We start from the raw sequence: 16,734 nt of genomic DNA, 5'->3' as shown, positions 1-16,734 counted from the left end.
TGTAGATCTCCAAGGGGGAAGATATTTTGAGCTGGTGACCTACTGCTTAGGAGGGGGTGACACAGAGATAGATGGATGTGGCTGGTCATAAGCCCCGAGCCTGGGTAGGGTTGTAGGGAAAGAGAGGAGATAGAGCTACACACAAACACTCTTGGGGGTGGGTTGCCTCACATGCATGGTGAGGAAAGAGCCAGCCTTGGAAGATCATATGAACTGCCTTCTAAGGTAAGCTGCTTGCTCACTGGCTATTCCTGCTTTCTCTCTGACCAACTGTAGATTCCGAGTAGATGTGTGTGTGTGTGTGCGCGCGCGCGTGCGCGCGCGCGCGAGTGCACTTCTGTGACTGAATCATACCAAACCCTTAGATGTGGTTTGAAGGTGAAGTGTTCCCTCCAAGTCTCATTATCTAGCCACTTGGTGCCCAGTTGTAGTGTGACTTTGTGAGGTTTTGGAGACTTTGAGGTATAGGGCCTAGCTAGAGGAAGGAGGACACTGGAGAAAGGTTCTCAGGGAATGTCCCTCCCACTTCCTTGTCATAGCTTTGTGCATCCTGAGCTATCATGACATAAACCTCTGTCACATGCTCCTGTGCCTTGGTCTGAGTGAGACCCGGAGGCAAACCAAATCTTAAACTGTTTCTGTCAGGTGTTAAATTGTTGCCACAGTGGTACAAAGTCACTAATGTATTTTTTTATGTGCTTTTCTCTGTTTTCCTCAGGAGCAAAAAGGTGGGAGGACAAGGGTTACCCATTAGTTTAGGGATAGGGAGGCCCTGGGGCCTCTTTGGAACCTTTTTCTATTTTACCAACTTCAAAATAAGAGATGAGTAAGGCTCCTTGTTTTCCTGGTGACATGAGTCCTCCAGGCCTATGGCCTGGTCTCTGGCTGAGGTGGCAGCTGCCCACCTGTGCATGGTTTGCCTCTACAGTAGGCACGCCTCATGCTGCCTGGTTGCTCTAGGGTGTTATTAGAATGTACTCAAAGACAATTAAAAGCAAGTTGTTCTTTTTTAAAAAATGAATATTTTCCTTTTAGGCAATCGTAGTGGTTTGAAGAAATGATCCCACCACCCCCCCTGCAGCACACAGTAGGTGCTTGTATCTGGGCTGACTCATCAGGGAGCAGCTCTGCTTGAGAAGAATTAGGAGGTGTGGTCTTTCTGGAGTAGGTGGGGCTTTGTTGAAGGAAGCTTATCACTGGGGTAGGCTTTGAGGTCTCAAAAGCCCAAGCCTGGCCCATGACATTTCTCCCCTGTGGCCTGTGGATCTGAATGTAGAGCTCTCTTCAGTTTCTCCAGCTCCAAGTCTTCCTGCATGCTGCCGTGCTCCCCATCATGATGATAATGAACCCGAACCTCTGAAGCTGGAAGGAAGCCCTAATCAAGTATTTTTATTTTACACAAGTCTCTTCACAGCAATAAAAAGGTGACCACAACAGTAATCAAGGCACAACAGGCCTAGTGTGGCTGTGACTGGCATCTGCATGCTAAGTGGTGTTTATTCTTACCTGTCTCTAACTTCCTGTCTGTTTTGGTTGCTTAACTCTCACCAAGGTAAAGAACAGTCCAGCCCTTTGCTGCCTCACCTCCGAGGGCCTCCAGGCATGGTTTCTGAGCCCTCCTCATTTTTGAAGCTTTCTGGCCGGGCCTGCCCTTCTCGACTCTAGAAAGTATGGCTGATACTCCAAAGGAAGGAAAACTAACTAGATTTCTGGACTTTACCCAGCTGATTGACTTGGCCTCTGAGTGCGTGGGAGGAAAGGTAAGCAGGGCTCTCAAGGGCAGGCAGTTGATATTCGGTCCCAACACCGAGGGACCACTCAGGCTACCTTGACCTAAAGTAAATTGTGGTCAGGCTGAAGTAATCAGTTGTGGAGGAGGCCCAGCACTGCCAGAGTTCTGAAGAAATGAACTGAATCTTGGGCAATTCTGGGCTAGGGCAGCAGTGCTTATATGTGTGATGTGGACATATGTGTATGTGTGACTGCGTGTGTGTATGTGCATGTGTGTGTAGGTGTGTGCATGCATGCATGTGTGTACACACGTGTGCACATATATACGTGCATGTGTATGCACATATGTGCATAATATATCTGTGTGCATGTGCGTATGTGTGCACACATGTAGGTGTGCGTGCACATATGTGTACATGTATGTGTGCATGTGTATGAGTATATGTACATAATGTATGTGTGCATGTGTATTATGTTAATAACACCTGTGTTTTCAGGCATTTGTATGTGCATGTGTATGTGCACATATTGCACACGTGTTAATGTACATATACAGAGGCCAGAGGATGATGCCAGGTGTCCTGTCACTTTTCACCTTAGTCCTTTGAGACAGGCTTTCACTGAACCTAGAGACTGCCATTTTCCAGACAATCTGGCAGCCAGTGAGCCACAGAAATCCTCCTGTCTCTTCACCTGCTGCACTGGGGTGCAGGCCCACACAGGCCACACCAGGCTTTTTACATTGCTGAGGATTTGGACTAAGTCTTTATGCTTTCTTCCATAGTGAGGGCTCTTTCCCACTGCGTCACTTTTCCCATCCCCCACGTTTGTTTTTTATAAGATGTTTGCTGTGCACGTGTGCAAAGTTCACTATCTCTCTGTGGTGGTCTTATTTTTAGAGTGGAACAGAGTTTCCAAAGACTCTACATTCCCACTTCAAATGATTGGCATGGTCATGGTTGTCATAGCAACAGCCTTCTATGTATTGACATTTTTTGATCCATTTTTTTCCTAATTGCTATGATAAAATGCCTGACAAGAAGCAATGAAGGGGGGTTGGTTTGTCATGATGTCAGGGTAGGGAGGGCAGGGTAGGGAGGGCAGGGCAGGGAGGGCAGGGTAGGGAGGGCAGGGCAGGGAGGGCAGGGTAGGGAGGGCAGGGCAGGGAGGGCAGGGAAGGGAGGGTAGGGCAGGGAGGGCAGGGCAGGGAGGGCAGGGTAGGGAGGGCAGGGCAGGGAGGGTAGGGCAGGGAGGGCAGGGCAGGGAGGGCAGGGGAGGGAGGGCAGGGGAGGGAGGACAGGGCAGGGAGGGTGGGGCAGGGAGGGCAGGGAGGGTAGGGTAGGGAGGGCAGGGCAGGGAGGGCAGGGAGGGAGGGTAGGGCAGGGAGGGTAGGGCAGGGAGGGTAGGGTAGGGAGGGCAGGGAGGGCAGGGTAGGGAGGGCAGGGCAGGGAGGGCGGGGCAGGGAGGGCAGGGAGGGTAGGGTAGGGAGGGTAGGGTAGGGAGGGTAGGGCAGGGAGGGTAGGGCAGGGAGGGTAGGGTAGGGAGGGTAGGGTAGGGAGGGCAGGGATGGTAGGGTAGGGAGGGCAGGGTAGGGAGGGCAGGGAGGGAGGGCAGGAGCAGCAGGAGCAGCAGGAGCTGGTCCTATTTTACTTACAGTGAAGGAGCAGAGCTAGATGAATGCAGGTGCCCAGGTAGCTGGTTCATTTTCACCCAGGAGGCCACAGTGGACTTTACTCAGGGAGAAAGTGCTTCACTGGTGTGCAAGGAGTGCTTGGCTTCACTCGAAGTGTAGGTTCAGTGGGGACATCACCAGGACAGCTGCTGCAGCACCATCTCCTTGGAGCCATTTGTAGGGAGAATGGTGGCCTTTAAAGCTGAGGTGTGATCCAGTGAGCACTCTTTTCTTCTTCCCTCCCTCCCTCCCTCCTCTCTCCCCACTCCCTTCCTCCCCCTCGTTCTTTCAGGTGTGTGGTATGTATGTATGCTTCATGTGTGTTGTATGTATGTATGTGTGGACATGTGTCTGTGTGCAAGAGTGTGTGGGTGTGCCCAGAGGCCAGAGGAGGAAATTGGATTTCTTCCTCTACCTTTCTCTACCTCATTTTCCTTGAGACAGGTCTATTACTGAAACTGGAGCTTGCTGTTTTTCCTTTTGCTAGGCTGATGGCCAGGGACACCAGTGATACTCCTGTCGCCACCTGCTTCCACTGTTGGGGTGACAGGCGTGTTTGTGTGTCCAGGCCTAGCTTTTTTTTTTTTAATGTGCTGGGGATCTAAACTCAGGTCCTCACAGTTGCTCTTAACCACCAAGCCACCCCACCCCCACCCCCAGGCCACTCCACCCCCACCACAAGCCACCCCACCCCCACCACAAGCCACTCCACCCCCACCACAAGCCACTCCACCCCCACCCCAAGCCACTCCACCCCCACCACAAGCCACCCCACCCCCACCACAAGCCACCCCACCCCCACCACAAGCCACTCCACCCCCACCACAAGCCACCCCACCCTCACCCCCTGCTCCACCCATCTTTATAGAAGAACCTGAAGGCTAAAAAATGACTCCCAGGTTTGGTGGGTAGGGAAGGAGGGTGGATCTGGGAAGAGGGAGGGAGGGAGGGAGGGAGGGAGAGAAAATATGATCAGAACATGCTTGTACAAAATTCTCGAAGAACTTTATGGGAACCATGAGCCTGAGAGAAAGGCGCTGGTTATTTACGTTCCAAGTGTGAGACATTAGCATTTACATCCAGACTGTAAAAGAGATTCAGAAGGAAAGATGGGGAAGAAATGATTCAGGAGGAGGCAGGCTTGAGACCCAGATGCTTACAGAGCATTGCAGGGGAACACCACTGTCTCTTCCCTTAGGCCATTCCACACACTCTTTTTACTGCATCCCTTAATGTTCCTCTAGAGGGTAGAATAAAGTGTGTTTTAATTTATGGTAATTTCGTCTTGATTCCTTTGTTTTCTCTTTGTTCAGGTTTTGTTTGCGACAGATGACTTCTTTGGCCCTGCAGAAAATCTCATAAAGGTATGGCTGCAGGCATCCTCTGTGACAATGGCTGGCTTAGAAGTTCTGCAGCCACACTGAAACCCACTGTCCCAGAAGCTTGTGTGGTATACTGGACGGGGAGAATCAGACTATTGGAAACACAGCCAAGCCAGCTCTCAGGGAACACAGAGGAGCAGGTGGAGCCAGGAGAGGAAGGGAGGGGACAGGTTGGCAAAAGGATTTTGCCCCTTGATTCATGTGAATTTCATACCCTGGGCTGGGAAGAAAACAGACTCGTCTTGAGACTGGGGGACATCTGCCTGATAGGTAGGGCATTTTTGGTTAAAAAGTAGGCCAGTGGCCTGACTTGACTCACAGGCTGTAGGACCTGAGTTTAATACCTGTAACCCCACAGTAGAACCAGAGAACGGACTCCTGGGAGCTACTTTCTGACTCCACACACATGCCATGGCACACCTCTACCACACTCGAGCACTCGAGTGCGTGCGCGCATACACACACACACACACACACACACACAAACACACACACACCATTAATAATAAAAATTAAACTGTGGACAGATAGAGCTAGGGAGATGGCTCAGTGGTTAAGGCACAGAGTGCATAAAGAAACTGGTCACAGCGGTGTATGTACCTATAATCCTGGCACTAGAAAAGTAGGGTCCTTGTGGCTTGTTGGCCAGCCATTGTAGTTTAATTGGTGAGCTCCAGGTTGTGAGAGATCCTGTGTTTAAAAGAAATGGGTGGGGGTGGTTAAAGAAGACAAGATAGACATCTTGGGTCTGTCTATCTCTGGAAACCCAGGAGTACGTTAGTGAGTGTGGCTGCATTGCCCGTCAGCCTTGGTTAGAGGTCCCTAGAGATTGTTCTGTCAGGGCAGGACCTGGCTGAGCTCAGAGCAAGTTGACTCACAGAACTCTGAAGGCACTGTCTATATATTGACTTACTTTTTACTCAGGGGAAAACAAAATAAAATGAGACGAGAATGAAGGCTCCAGGGAGTTGGATGAGAGGGTGCGACTCTTCCAGACACACACTCCAGGAGCATCCTTGAGAATGAGCAGGGGATGGGGGGGGGGCTTCATGCAGAGGACATGCAGGTGATAGGAGCTCACCGGACCTGAAGGCCACATGCCACACTGAGAAGCCCAAGCGGTGGATTTGGGTAGGAGGGTGAGAACAGGCCCTTATTTCTTCTATTTTACATTCTAGTGTATCCGTGAGCACGCATGTAATACCCTCACACCAACACACATGAGCACATGTAGTCACACTTAAAACATTAGGCATGGATAAATTAAAGCTTATGGTGGTCCACGTGCCTCAGCCTCATGATTCTAGGTGTGCCTTATCATGCTTGGTGATTTTTTTTTTCTCCTTTGTCAGGGAAGGAGATAGGGAGGGAGGGGGAGGGGGATGAGCAGAGGGAGGTGGGGAGTAGTGAGGGGAGGGGGAAGGGAGGGAAGTGGTTAAGCCTAAGACCCCTTCTCTTATTGGTCATAGCCCACTCACTCCTCAGCCTTCTCTTGGCAGAATGGATGCTACCCAGCAGTAGCTTTGGTCAGTGTGTGGTGTTAGAGCATCACACACAAGAGACATACACATCAAGTGTGTGTTCCTACAGCTTGGAGTCTGGACACCTAAGGCGAAGGCTGGTAGAGTCACTTCACTGTGTCCTTATAGGTGCAGGCAGGGCCGCTGTGCTCGACTCTTATGGGGCCCAGTCCTATCTCGAGGGATTCGGCCAGTCAGCTTGAAAGTAGGTAGAATGTCAGAGAGGAGTCAGCTTTTAAAGAGGGAAGGTTATTTTTGCCTCACGGTTTCAGAGTTCTCGCCCATGGCTTCTTGGCCTGTTACTGTGTGCCTGGAGCGGCACAGAGCACCATGATGTGAGTGTGAGGTGGAGGCCTGCTCACCTGAAGGCAAGAGAGGAACAAAAGAGAAAGGGCCTGGGCTTTAGCCCCTCCACCAACACCTCCAGAAGACCCCTCTTTAGGCACCACCTCATAATGTGTAAAGCTGAGGATTAAACCTTTGTTTATTTAGTACCTTTGAGACTGTTTAATATCCAAACTATAACATGTTCTGCTTTTGTGACCAAATCACTCCCAAGCTCCCACATAGTCACACCAGTTCATGGGTGGGGGCCTTTGACACAGGAATCAGGATCCGGGGATATAAACATTCAGTCCATATCAGAGAAGTTGATGTATCTTACACTTTAAAGCAATCATATATATATACATATACAATATGCTTTGTAGTTTTTAATGTTCTTATGTCTTTTAAAAAATATTTATTTATTTTATGTATAAGAGTACACTGTAGCTGTCTTCAGACTCACCAGAAGAGGACATCAGATCCCATTATAGATGGTTGTGAGCCACCATGTGGTTGCTGGGATTTGAACTCAGGACCTCTGGAATAGCAGTCAGTGCTCTTAGCCACTGAGCCATCTCTCCAGCCCATGTTCTCACGTCTTAAGTACCTGATATTCTGGAACTATTCTCTCTTCACTGACTGAGCATCTACCGTGGTCTTTGCAGACCCAGGCTGCTGCCCTCTTCACTGCTGAGTGGCTGTCACTGTCCCCTCTCCCTGTCCATGCATTTGAGTGGATCACATTTAACAATGTGCCCTTCACTGTAGGGCAGGCTCTGGGCTGTGAGGGAGCCCCAGGGCTAGCTTAGGTTCTTTATTCAAATATGCAACCATCACCCTTTCCACAGAGTTTTTTTTCTTCCTGTCACCCAACCTGGAGTGTGAGGACTTTGGAATATTATAGATGATTAGATCAAGGATGATCTGTGATAAAAGCAAACGTGTTGCCAGCTCTCAACTCTAAGTAAGCATGGGGACTTCTTATGCAGCCTGGCATGTTTCAGTGGTGGCCTCTGCTTCGAGACAGCACTAAAATTGTCTGCCTTTGACAAATGAAGGAAATTGAGGTATACAGGGGGTGAGCCTGGCCCACAGGCCCTTGGCTGGGAGCTCATGGAATATTCCGCTGAGGCTGTGTAGTCATCCTGGTTCTCAAGGATGGAGCCTATTGCTCGGTGGTTCATCCTAGGAGCCTGCATTGGCATCGTCACTACCAGGAGTCCTTGCTTTCCCACCATGGTGGCACAGTACCTGCAACACAGGGTCTCCAGTGTTTATCCTGACCCCAAGCTTCCAGTGGCCTCTCCCATGACCTGGCCTGGTGACCTGTTCCATGATCTCTTTCATACCTTGGAAGTACTCCATCTTGCTCAGTGCCCACCTATGCCCAGCAAACAGGCAGCACTCACGGGGTCTATGTGTGATCTCTGTTGTTGCTGGTAGTGGTTCATTCTGTAGACCGAGGCTCATAGACAAGAATTCTGTTTGCAGATGATGCCCTCTGATTTGGTGGTAGAGCTGGGTGGGCATGAAGGTGGCAGACACTTGCAGTAAGTCCTTGTTTGCTTTCTCTATCTCTTTGGGACATAACCTGGCAGGCTGGCAACCCAAGCTCTTCATGAATGCTGACATCTCTTGTCCATCTTCTTAGAGAGACAGTCCGAGTTTTAAGGAACATGAATACACCGAGTTTGGGAAATGGATGGATGGATGGGAGACCAGGCGGAAACGAATTCCAGGTAAGGAGGAGGTCCTCCCACACTGTGTTTGGTGGCTGCTTGGGCTGAGGATGAGGTTCAGATGGTAGAGAGCTTGCCTGCTGTATTAGTCACTTTTCAATTGCTGTCATAAAATAATATGACCAAAGAAATGCAGAAAAAAAGTTAATTTTGCACTTCCAACTCTCAAAGCCTGTCTCCAGGGACATATTCCCCTAGCGAGGTCCCACCTCCTGTGTGTCTCTAAACATCACTGCTAATTGGGAACCAAGGTCAAATGCATGAGTCTATAGGAGAAACTTCCCATTCAAACCATCACACCTAGCATCCAGGAAGCCTTGGGTTTGATCCTTAGCACTATATAAACCATGTGTGGTGGGGGCACACCTATAATCCCAGCCCTGGAGGTAGAGGCAGGAAGATAAGAGCTCAAGGTATTCCTTGGGTTACCTCAATAGGTAGTTTGAGCCTACACTCTGAGACTCTGGAGTGGTGGTCGTGGGCTCTGCTGTAAAGCCAGTGTCTTGAAGGCTTGGCTAGGTATGTAGGCATATTGGGGCATGGCTGTAGGGAACCCTGAATTGTAGAGAGTAAGTTTGTAGATGAGCCAAGTTGGCAGAATTTCACACTACGGGGGCCGCACTAAAGCTTTCAGAAGCGAATGTCTTCCCTGGCTTAGAATTGGAGAAATGAGCCCTTGAGAGATCTGTGATTTGCCTAACACAGTAGTGGGAAAGGAGAGGCTTGGAAATTGAGTTGGTCTCTCTAAATCCTTTTTTTTTTTAATTAAAATTGAGGACCCTGTGGGTCATGGTTGTCACAGTGGGGGAATTACCCTGAACATGTGCTTTTATGGTGGAACATGGGGCCTCATAGCTGCAGTCATTCCCCAGTGGGACCCGTGGGTGATATCCTCATCTCCCATGGGATTTCAAGGATTCTCTTATCCCCTATGGGCTCCCATTGATGTTCCTGTCATCTCTATGGGTCCCATAGGTGCTCTGGTCATCTCCCATGGGACTTCACAGGTGGGAGCTCATGGGTGCTCTCCTCATCCCCCCATGGAACCTCATGGGTGCTCTTGTTCTCTATTGAATATGATGGGTGTTTTTGTGGTCCTGTTGTACAGGTCATGACTGGTGTGTCATCCAACTGGGAATAGAGGGCATTATTCGCGGTATCGACGTGGATATTTCTTACTTCTCAGGGAACCATGCTCCTCGCATGTCAATCCAAGCAGCAAACTTGAGTGAAGGTATGTGGGAGCTACTGGCTTCAGAGAGGACTGTGGGATGGGAGGCTCCTCTGATTCAGCCTGATGCTCGTCTTTCTGTAAGAAGCAAATGTGCTGATGCTCTGAGGTTGCTCGGCTGCAATGGCATCTTAGAAGTAGATCTCTGATGGACTGCCCCGAGGTTTCTGATGTTCACTGTAATAATGTTTGCTGGCCCAAGATTGCAGCCATCATCCCCACAATGCTTGGGTCGGCAGAGGTGTATCCTTTTGTGTTCTCTCTGCGTCGAGGGGCATTTGCTGAGCTGGCTGCTGGGGAAGGTGGTTCCAGTGGACTGTACCTCAGAGTAACCAGGGCTAAGGTAACTACAAGCTAGAAGCTCCGCCCACTTCCAGCTACCTAGGCAGCTCTTCAGTGTAGCAACTCTGGGGGCTCCAGCAGGCATCTAGCTACCTAGGGCTCACCACTGTGCAGCAGATCTGGGGTTCTTAGGCAGGGCCCCTTTCTACCCTTCGGAACACTGGATACTGTAAATTATTCAGGTTTCATAATTTATTCGCATCATCTGTTGCTGACATTTGAATTAGTTAGTTCATGGTCATATTTGTGTCTCTGGACACACTGATACTGACAAAGTGCTGTGTGCACAGTACCATGGTTCTGCATAGGTGAGCTGGTCCTACTACCGTCAGGTGTATAGGCACCTGGGGAAGTTAATGATGGTTTGAGAGATGGGATTTTACCTGCAAGACATGGCCACTGAGATGTGAGAGACAAGTCAGAACTGCTTTGTCTGTGGATGCTGCTGTTTCTGAGCTGGCAAATTCTGAGCCTGAGACAGATACTCGGGGAAGGAAGAGCTTGTGGAACTAACCTTGAGATATCTTGAACTCAAAAAGTGATCATTCTGTGGGATTTGGCTTAATGTGAAATGATGAGCAAATGTGGTCCCATTGTCTTCCACGCCCTCTAAAGTAAGTTAGCAGGTTGCACAGGGAGGGACCCCAGGTGGCGTGCCAAAGTCTAATCAGTAATTCTGTGACCAAAGCAAGGATGTTGTTGGGGCTGTTGCATAGATGACAGTTGCCACACACCTTCCGAGAGAGTTTCTTTTCTTTGCTTGTTAACCCTGATCTTGCCTGGCTGTTTTGCCTTCAGATACAATACCAAGCATCCCACCAAGAGGAGTGAAGATGGGAGCTGCAGCGACGCCTGAGGAATTCGAGGCCATTACTGGGGTAAGATGCCGGTTCTCCGTGGGCCAGGACTGTAAAGAGCCTGTTGCAGGCCTGGGTGTGTGAGGCAGTTGCCTGGGATGCACCACCTGGCATGTTGTATCTCTTGTATTTCCACAATGTGACAGTACAGAGGCCTCCTCAGTGGTTCTCTCCCTCTGTGTGAGAAAATGGCCTGGGTGTCCGCAGCCTTGAAGGGTCATTGGGCACCCCCTGTGGCTGCACACTGCTGTTGGTCCTACTAGGAAACCCTTCACATTTACCCCCCACAGTGACTTGATGAAGTAACTTCGTGTCTGACTTAAGATAAACTTAAGACAAACAATGTGGCTTGTGCTTGGCACCTTGTGCTAAGTTTGTTTAGTAATTTGTTACAAATGTGTTGATCTTGGCTGCTGGGGAACAGCGGACCAAATCAGATTTTTGAGAAGCTAGCTTTCAGCCAACTGTCTCCTCAGGCTGGGTTTTAGCTGAAGGCCCACTTTACCGCTCTGGTTTCTTTTAAGAATCAAGGAAGTGGCATTTGAAAGCTTGTCAGTTTACAAGTACCACCAACACCTATGTTATCAGTATAGGGGGAAAATCCCCAACAGGAAGTTCACTTTGATTATTATTAAATTGTGTCAATGTGTCGTTCAGCAACCATTGCAATCTCCTTCCTCAATGCTTGCACAGGTTAAGAGGTGTTGTTCTCAGGAGCCCAGTGCTGACGTTTCTGTATCTATTACTAGCTGAAATCGCACTCCTGGGATTACCTGGTTCCCATGTCGGAGCTTAAGCCAGGGGACCCTGACTCCAGCCACAACTATTTTTTTGTTAATTCCCAGCAGAGATGGACTCATGTAAGACTCAACATCTTCCCAGGTACGTGTGTGACAGGGACCTTCGACAGGTGTGCAGGACTTTTTTATCTTACATTGTCATGTTTGCACAAAATACAAAATAAGTTACTTTTCCCTGGCAATTCAAGTTTGGTACATTTTACCATTGTGATTTCTCTTGTGCTTTAAGAAGCAGATACTCTACTCACCAATTAGAAGCTAATGAAAATGTATCAATTTCACTCGGCGGTAGTGGTGCCTTTAATCCCACTGTTTGGGATGCAGATATAGGCAGATTTCTGAGTTTGAGGCCAGACTGGTCTATAGAGTGAGTTCCAGTACAGCCAGAGCTACAGAGAAACCCTGTCTGGAAAACCAGAAACAAACAATGTACCAACTTAAGATGTTGGGAACTGTGCTAGAATTTCATGTCTCCTACTGACTTCCCCCCATATTTGGATAACAAAACAAATAAACAAATGAACAAAAACACCTTTTTAATCAATTATATGTGAGTGTCATATCATGTACCCCAGTCTTGCTCATCTCCACATCCCCTCATATCTGCCCTTCAACCTTGCAACCCTCCCCCCAAACACACACACACACACACACACACACACACACACACACAAACAAACCTCAAAAAACCAAAAAAACCAAGCATAGAAAACATGTCATCCTGGAAGTTGCAGTATGTCACAGTGTGTCCTACAGTGTATCCCTTTGTTTGGGTTTGAGATCTTTGGCTTCTGTGACACTGTCAATATTGGATCTTTCCTGGGCTGCCTGCCTCCTTTTTATCTTATTGCCCTGTATCGTGGAGATCCTGCTGCTTTGGATCAGCAGAACTGCTCCTTCCAGATGTCTCAACTGTTGGTAGATAATATAGATTTGGGGTGGGCCAACTCAGAGCCTTTGACCTGGGCCTGGGTGGTAGCTGGGTTGGTCAGGCCGCCAGCTCTTCCTTATCTGGAAACCAGGGCAAGCTCTCCAGCACTGTTCTGGCTAGGCCACACAATGCCACACAGGAGGAGGCAGGATGAACTCTCCAGCTCTGTTCTCATGATCTCAGGCCCCACGGACCCACACCCCTGCCACCAGGGCCAGCTCTACTGTGCTGTTTGGGCAAGCCATAGGGCTCTCTCCCCTGAATGCTACAGCCAATGAGGGGGCAAGAGTAGCTCTCCTACACTCAAGCCCTCAGGGCTAGCTCTCTCTACTGCATGTTTCTACTGACTTTTATTTCAAAAGTATGTCAAAAGTCGAGGTAGTAAATAGAAGACGCTACTTTACATTTTTTTCTATCTGTGTGTGTATCTCTGAGTATGCACACGTATGTGTGAGCAAGCACAGGGGCCTGTGAGTTACAGGCAATTGTGAAGTTCCATGTGGATGCTGGGAACTGAACGCTGGTCCTCTCAAAGAGCAGTCAGTGCTCTTAACCACTAGCCCATTTCTCTAGTCCCTATTTTATTTTCTTCTTACATGGGAGCTTTAGTGCAATGTCACCGTAACATAGGACTCACCCATTTGATGTGTACAATTAAGGCACAGGCACAATTAAGATACATGACACATAGGTAATGTGAGGGCATAAATTTTGTTAACTGTGAAAGGCATGCAGTGCCTTGAGGCTGTGCCTGCAGCCCAACACCGGCACAACACTTGGCTAGTATATGCAAGGCTTGGGTTCCGTTTCTCTAGACATTGTCCTTTCCTCCCCTAGTCCTAGCCACCAATATACTCGTCGTGTTCAGAGATCCGACTACTTTACACATCAAAGGAACAGAGTTACATTTCACTGGGATTTCTGTCTCTGGCTTCCTTTACTTAGCATAATGCTTTCAAGAATCATCTTGGTCGTGCCGTGCATGGGTACTTCATTCCTCTTTTCTATTATATAGTTAGAGACATTTATGTATCTGTCCATTCATTGGTAGACATTTGTTCCTATCCATTCATTGGATACATGGATACAATGAACTATGCTATTAATGTTCACTTACAATAAGAATTTTAAAGCATTATATATATATATATATATATATATATATATATATATATATATATATATACATGTATATGAATGTTTTGTCTACTTGTATGTCTTGTTTGTCTATGGAGGCCCAGAGAAAGGCAGCAGGCCCTCTGGAATTGGAGTTACAGATGTTTGTGAGCCACCATGTGGGTGCTGAGAGTCAAATTCAGGTCCTCTGGAAGAGTAGACAGTGCTCGTAACCACTGAGTTATTTCTCTAACTCCACCTTAGTCAATTTCTTTTCTAGCTCTCTGTGTGAATATTTCTGTCTTTAGCTTATACCTTAGATTGACATTTCTGGATCATATAACTCTGTGTTTGAGGATTGGAGAAATTTCCAAAATGGCAGCCATTTGTAAGGTGTTTGCTTCCTTCCAGTCCCTCCCAGTGTATTGTCATCTGCAGGGTGTGAAATGATGTCTTGCTGTCTTTTTGATTTGCATTTCCTTGGTGACTAACGATGGTACTTGTGTGTTTATTGGTCATTGGTGTGTGTATACATATATATATATATGTATACATACATACATAATTTTTTTTTTTTTTGGAAAACTGTCTTTGCAACCATTTGTTTTCTTCATGATAGACAATCCGACTGGTGGTAAGATGGGAGCTCAAAGCAGTCTTAATTTACATCCTTCTTCTGGCTGAGGATGAGGAACACTTCAGATATTGGCCATTTGTCTTTCTTCTTTAGGGGGCTGTTTACTCAGTTCAACCCATTCACTGATGAGATGGTTTGGTTTTATTTGCTCATCTTTTCCTTTGTATGTTCTAGACATTGGTCTCTCATCCTATGCATAGCTGACATCTATAGGCCATGTCTTCATTCTGCCCGTTGCTTCCTTTGCTGAGCAGAAGCTTTTTAATTTTATGCGGTTCCATCAGTTCTAGAGTTATTTGTGGTACTAATGGAGTCCTTTTCAGAAATTTATACCTATCTTCATGCTGTGAAATATTTTCCCCTAGCAGATTTAGGTCTTTTTTTAAGAAAAATTGAACAACTGTATTTTAAAAAACAAAGAATAATTTTTTAATGATTTTTACAGATTTTAAAAGCATTTTTGCATAAAAGTATATGAATACATTTTTGTCAGTACTTGATTTTTTTTAAAGGTTTGATAGTATGCCTTAAAATCTTACTAGTTACAATGAGCATAAAGTACATGTAAAACAAGATGTAACCTGGAAATAGTCAAAATTTTCTTAGTGTGTAAAAAGATTAAGCATAACGGTTTTTCATTTTCTTTTTTATTTCTTTTTTATTTTTGGCTTTTGCTTTTCTTGAACTTCATATAGTCTGTAAATTGTTTCTGGGGTGTTCAGAGCTTTCTGGGGTTAGTATCTAATTATCAGTGACTGCATATTATGTCTGTTCTTTTGTGACTTGGTTACCTCACTCAGGATAATATTCTCTAGATGCATCCATCTTCTTAAGAATTTCATAAAGTCATTGTTTCTGATAGCAGAGTAGTAGTCCATTGTATAAATATACCACAAGTTTTGTATCCATTCATCTGCTGATGGACATCTGGGTTCTTTCCAGCTTCTGGCTATTATAAATAGGGCTGCTATGAACATTGTGGTGCATGTGTCTTTGTTGTATGTTGGAGTGTCTCTGGGGTATATGCCCAGAAGTGGAATAACTGGGTCTTCAGGTAATACTATGTCCAATTTTCTGAGGAACCACCAGACTGATTTCAAGAGTGGTTGTACCAGTTTACAACCCCACCAACAGTGGAGAAGTGTTCTTTCTCCACATCCTCGCCAGCATCTGCTGTCATCTGAATTTTTGTTCTTGGCCAATCTGACTGGTGTGAGGTGGAATCTCAGGGTTGTTTTGATTTGCATTGCCCTGATGGCAAAGGATGTTGAGCACTTCCTTAGATGGTTCTCAGCCATTCAATATTCCTTGATTGAGAACTTTTTGTTTAGCTCTGTAACCCATTTTTTAATAGGGTTGTTTGATTCTCTGGTGTCTAACTTCTTGAGTTCTTTGTATACCTTGGATATTAGGCCTCTATCAGATGTGGGGTTGGTAAAGATCTTTTCCCAATCTGTTGGCTGCAGTTTTGTTTTCTTGACAGCATCCTTAGCCTTACAGAAACTTTGCAATCTCATTAAGTCTCATTTGTCCATATTTGACCTTAGAGCTCGAGTCATTGGTGTTCTGTACAGGAAATTTTCTCCTGTGCCTATGAGTTCTAAGGTTTTTCCTACTTTTTCTTCTAATAGTTTCAGTGTACCTGTTTTAATGTGGAGATCTTTGATCCACTTGCACTTGAGCTTTGTACAAGGAGATAAGAAAGGGTCTATTTTCATTCTTCTGCATGCTGAGTGCCAGTTGGACCAACACCATTTGTTGAATAGGCTGTCCTTTTTTCATTGAATGCTTACAGCTCCTTTGTCAAAAATCAGGTGACCATATATGTGAGGCCTCATTTCTGGATCTTCTATTCTATTCCATTGATCCATGTGCCTAATTTTGTACCAGTACCATGCAGTTTTTAGCACAATTGCCTTGTAATATAGCTTGAGGTCGGGGATGGTGATTCCTGCAAATGTTTTCTTGTTGAGGATGGATTTCACTATTCTAGGTCTTGCGCTTTTACAGATGAAATTACACATTGCTCTTTCCAACTCTATGGAGAATTGGGTTGGAATTTTGATGGGGATTGCATTGAATTTGTAGATTGATTTTGGTAAGATAGCCATTTTTACAATGTTGATCATTCCAATCCATGAGCATGGGAGTTCTTTCCATTTTCTGAGACCTTCCTTTATTTCCTTCTTTAGAGATTTGAAGTTGTTTTCATACAGGTCCTTCACTTGCTTAGTTAGGTCACACCAAGGTATTTCATAGTTTTTGTGACTATTGTGAAGGGTATCTTTTCCCTAATTTCTTTCTCCACATGCTTGTCCTTTGAATAGAGGAAGGCTACTGATTTGTTTGAGTTAATTTTATATCCAGCCACATAGCTGAACTTGTTTATCAGCTATAGAAATTCTCTGGTGGAATTTGTGGGGTCACTTAAGTACACTATCATGTCATC

At 46.5% G+C, this 16,734-nt stretch overlaps 1 protein-coding gene across 1 annotated transcript in view; it reads left to right on the top strand.

The window, feature by feature from the left end:
- Window positions 1-1,670: 1,670 nt before the first annotated feature.
- Window positions 1,671-16,734, top strand: part of ALLC (allantoicase) — a gene marked incomplete at both ends in the record, with an annotated part of 31,903 nt that continues 16,839 nt past the window's right edge. The window contains 6 exons of the mRNA XM_080940010.1: window positions 1,671-1,760; window positions 4,717-4,767; window positions 8,284-8,371; window positions 9,480-9,605; window positions 10,743-10,822; window positions 11,551-11,683. Of these exons, the coding sequence (XP_080796136.1) occupies window positions 1,671-1,760; window positions 4,717-4,767; window positions 8,284-8,371; window positions 9,480-9,605; window positions 10,743-10,822; window positions 11,551-11,683 (568 nt within the window). The remainder of the gene's footprint in view (window positions 1,761-4,716; window positions 4,768-8,283; window positions 8,372-9,479; window positions 9,606-10,742; window positions 10,823-11,550; window positions 11,684-16,734) is intronic.

This window comes from Micromys minutus, assembly GCF_963924665.1.
Source record: "Micromys minutus genome assembly, chromosome: 1".
Classification (NCBI taxonomy): Eukaryota; Metazoa; Chordata; class Mammalia; order Rodentia; family Muridae; genus Micromys; species Micromys minutus.
The sequence above is the reverse complement of the archived record's forward strand: the minus strand, read 5'-3'. Positions and strand labels throughout refer to the sequence as shown.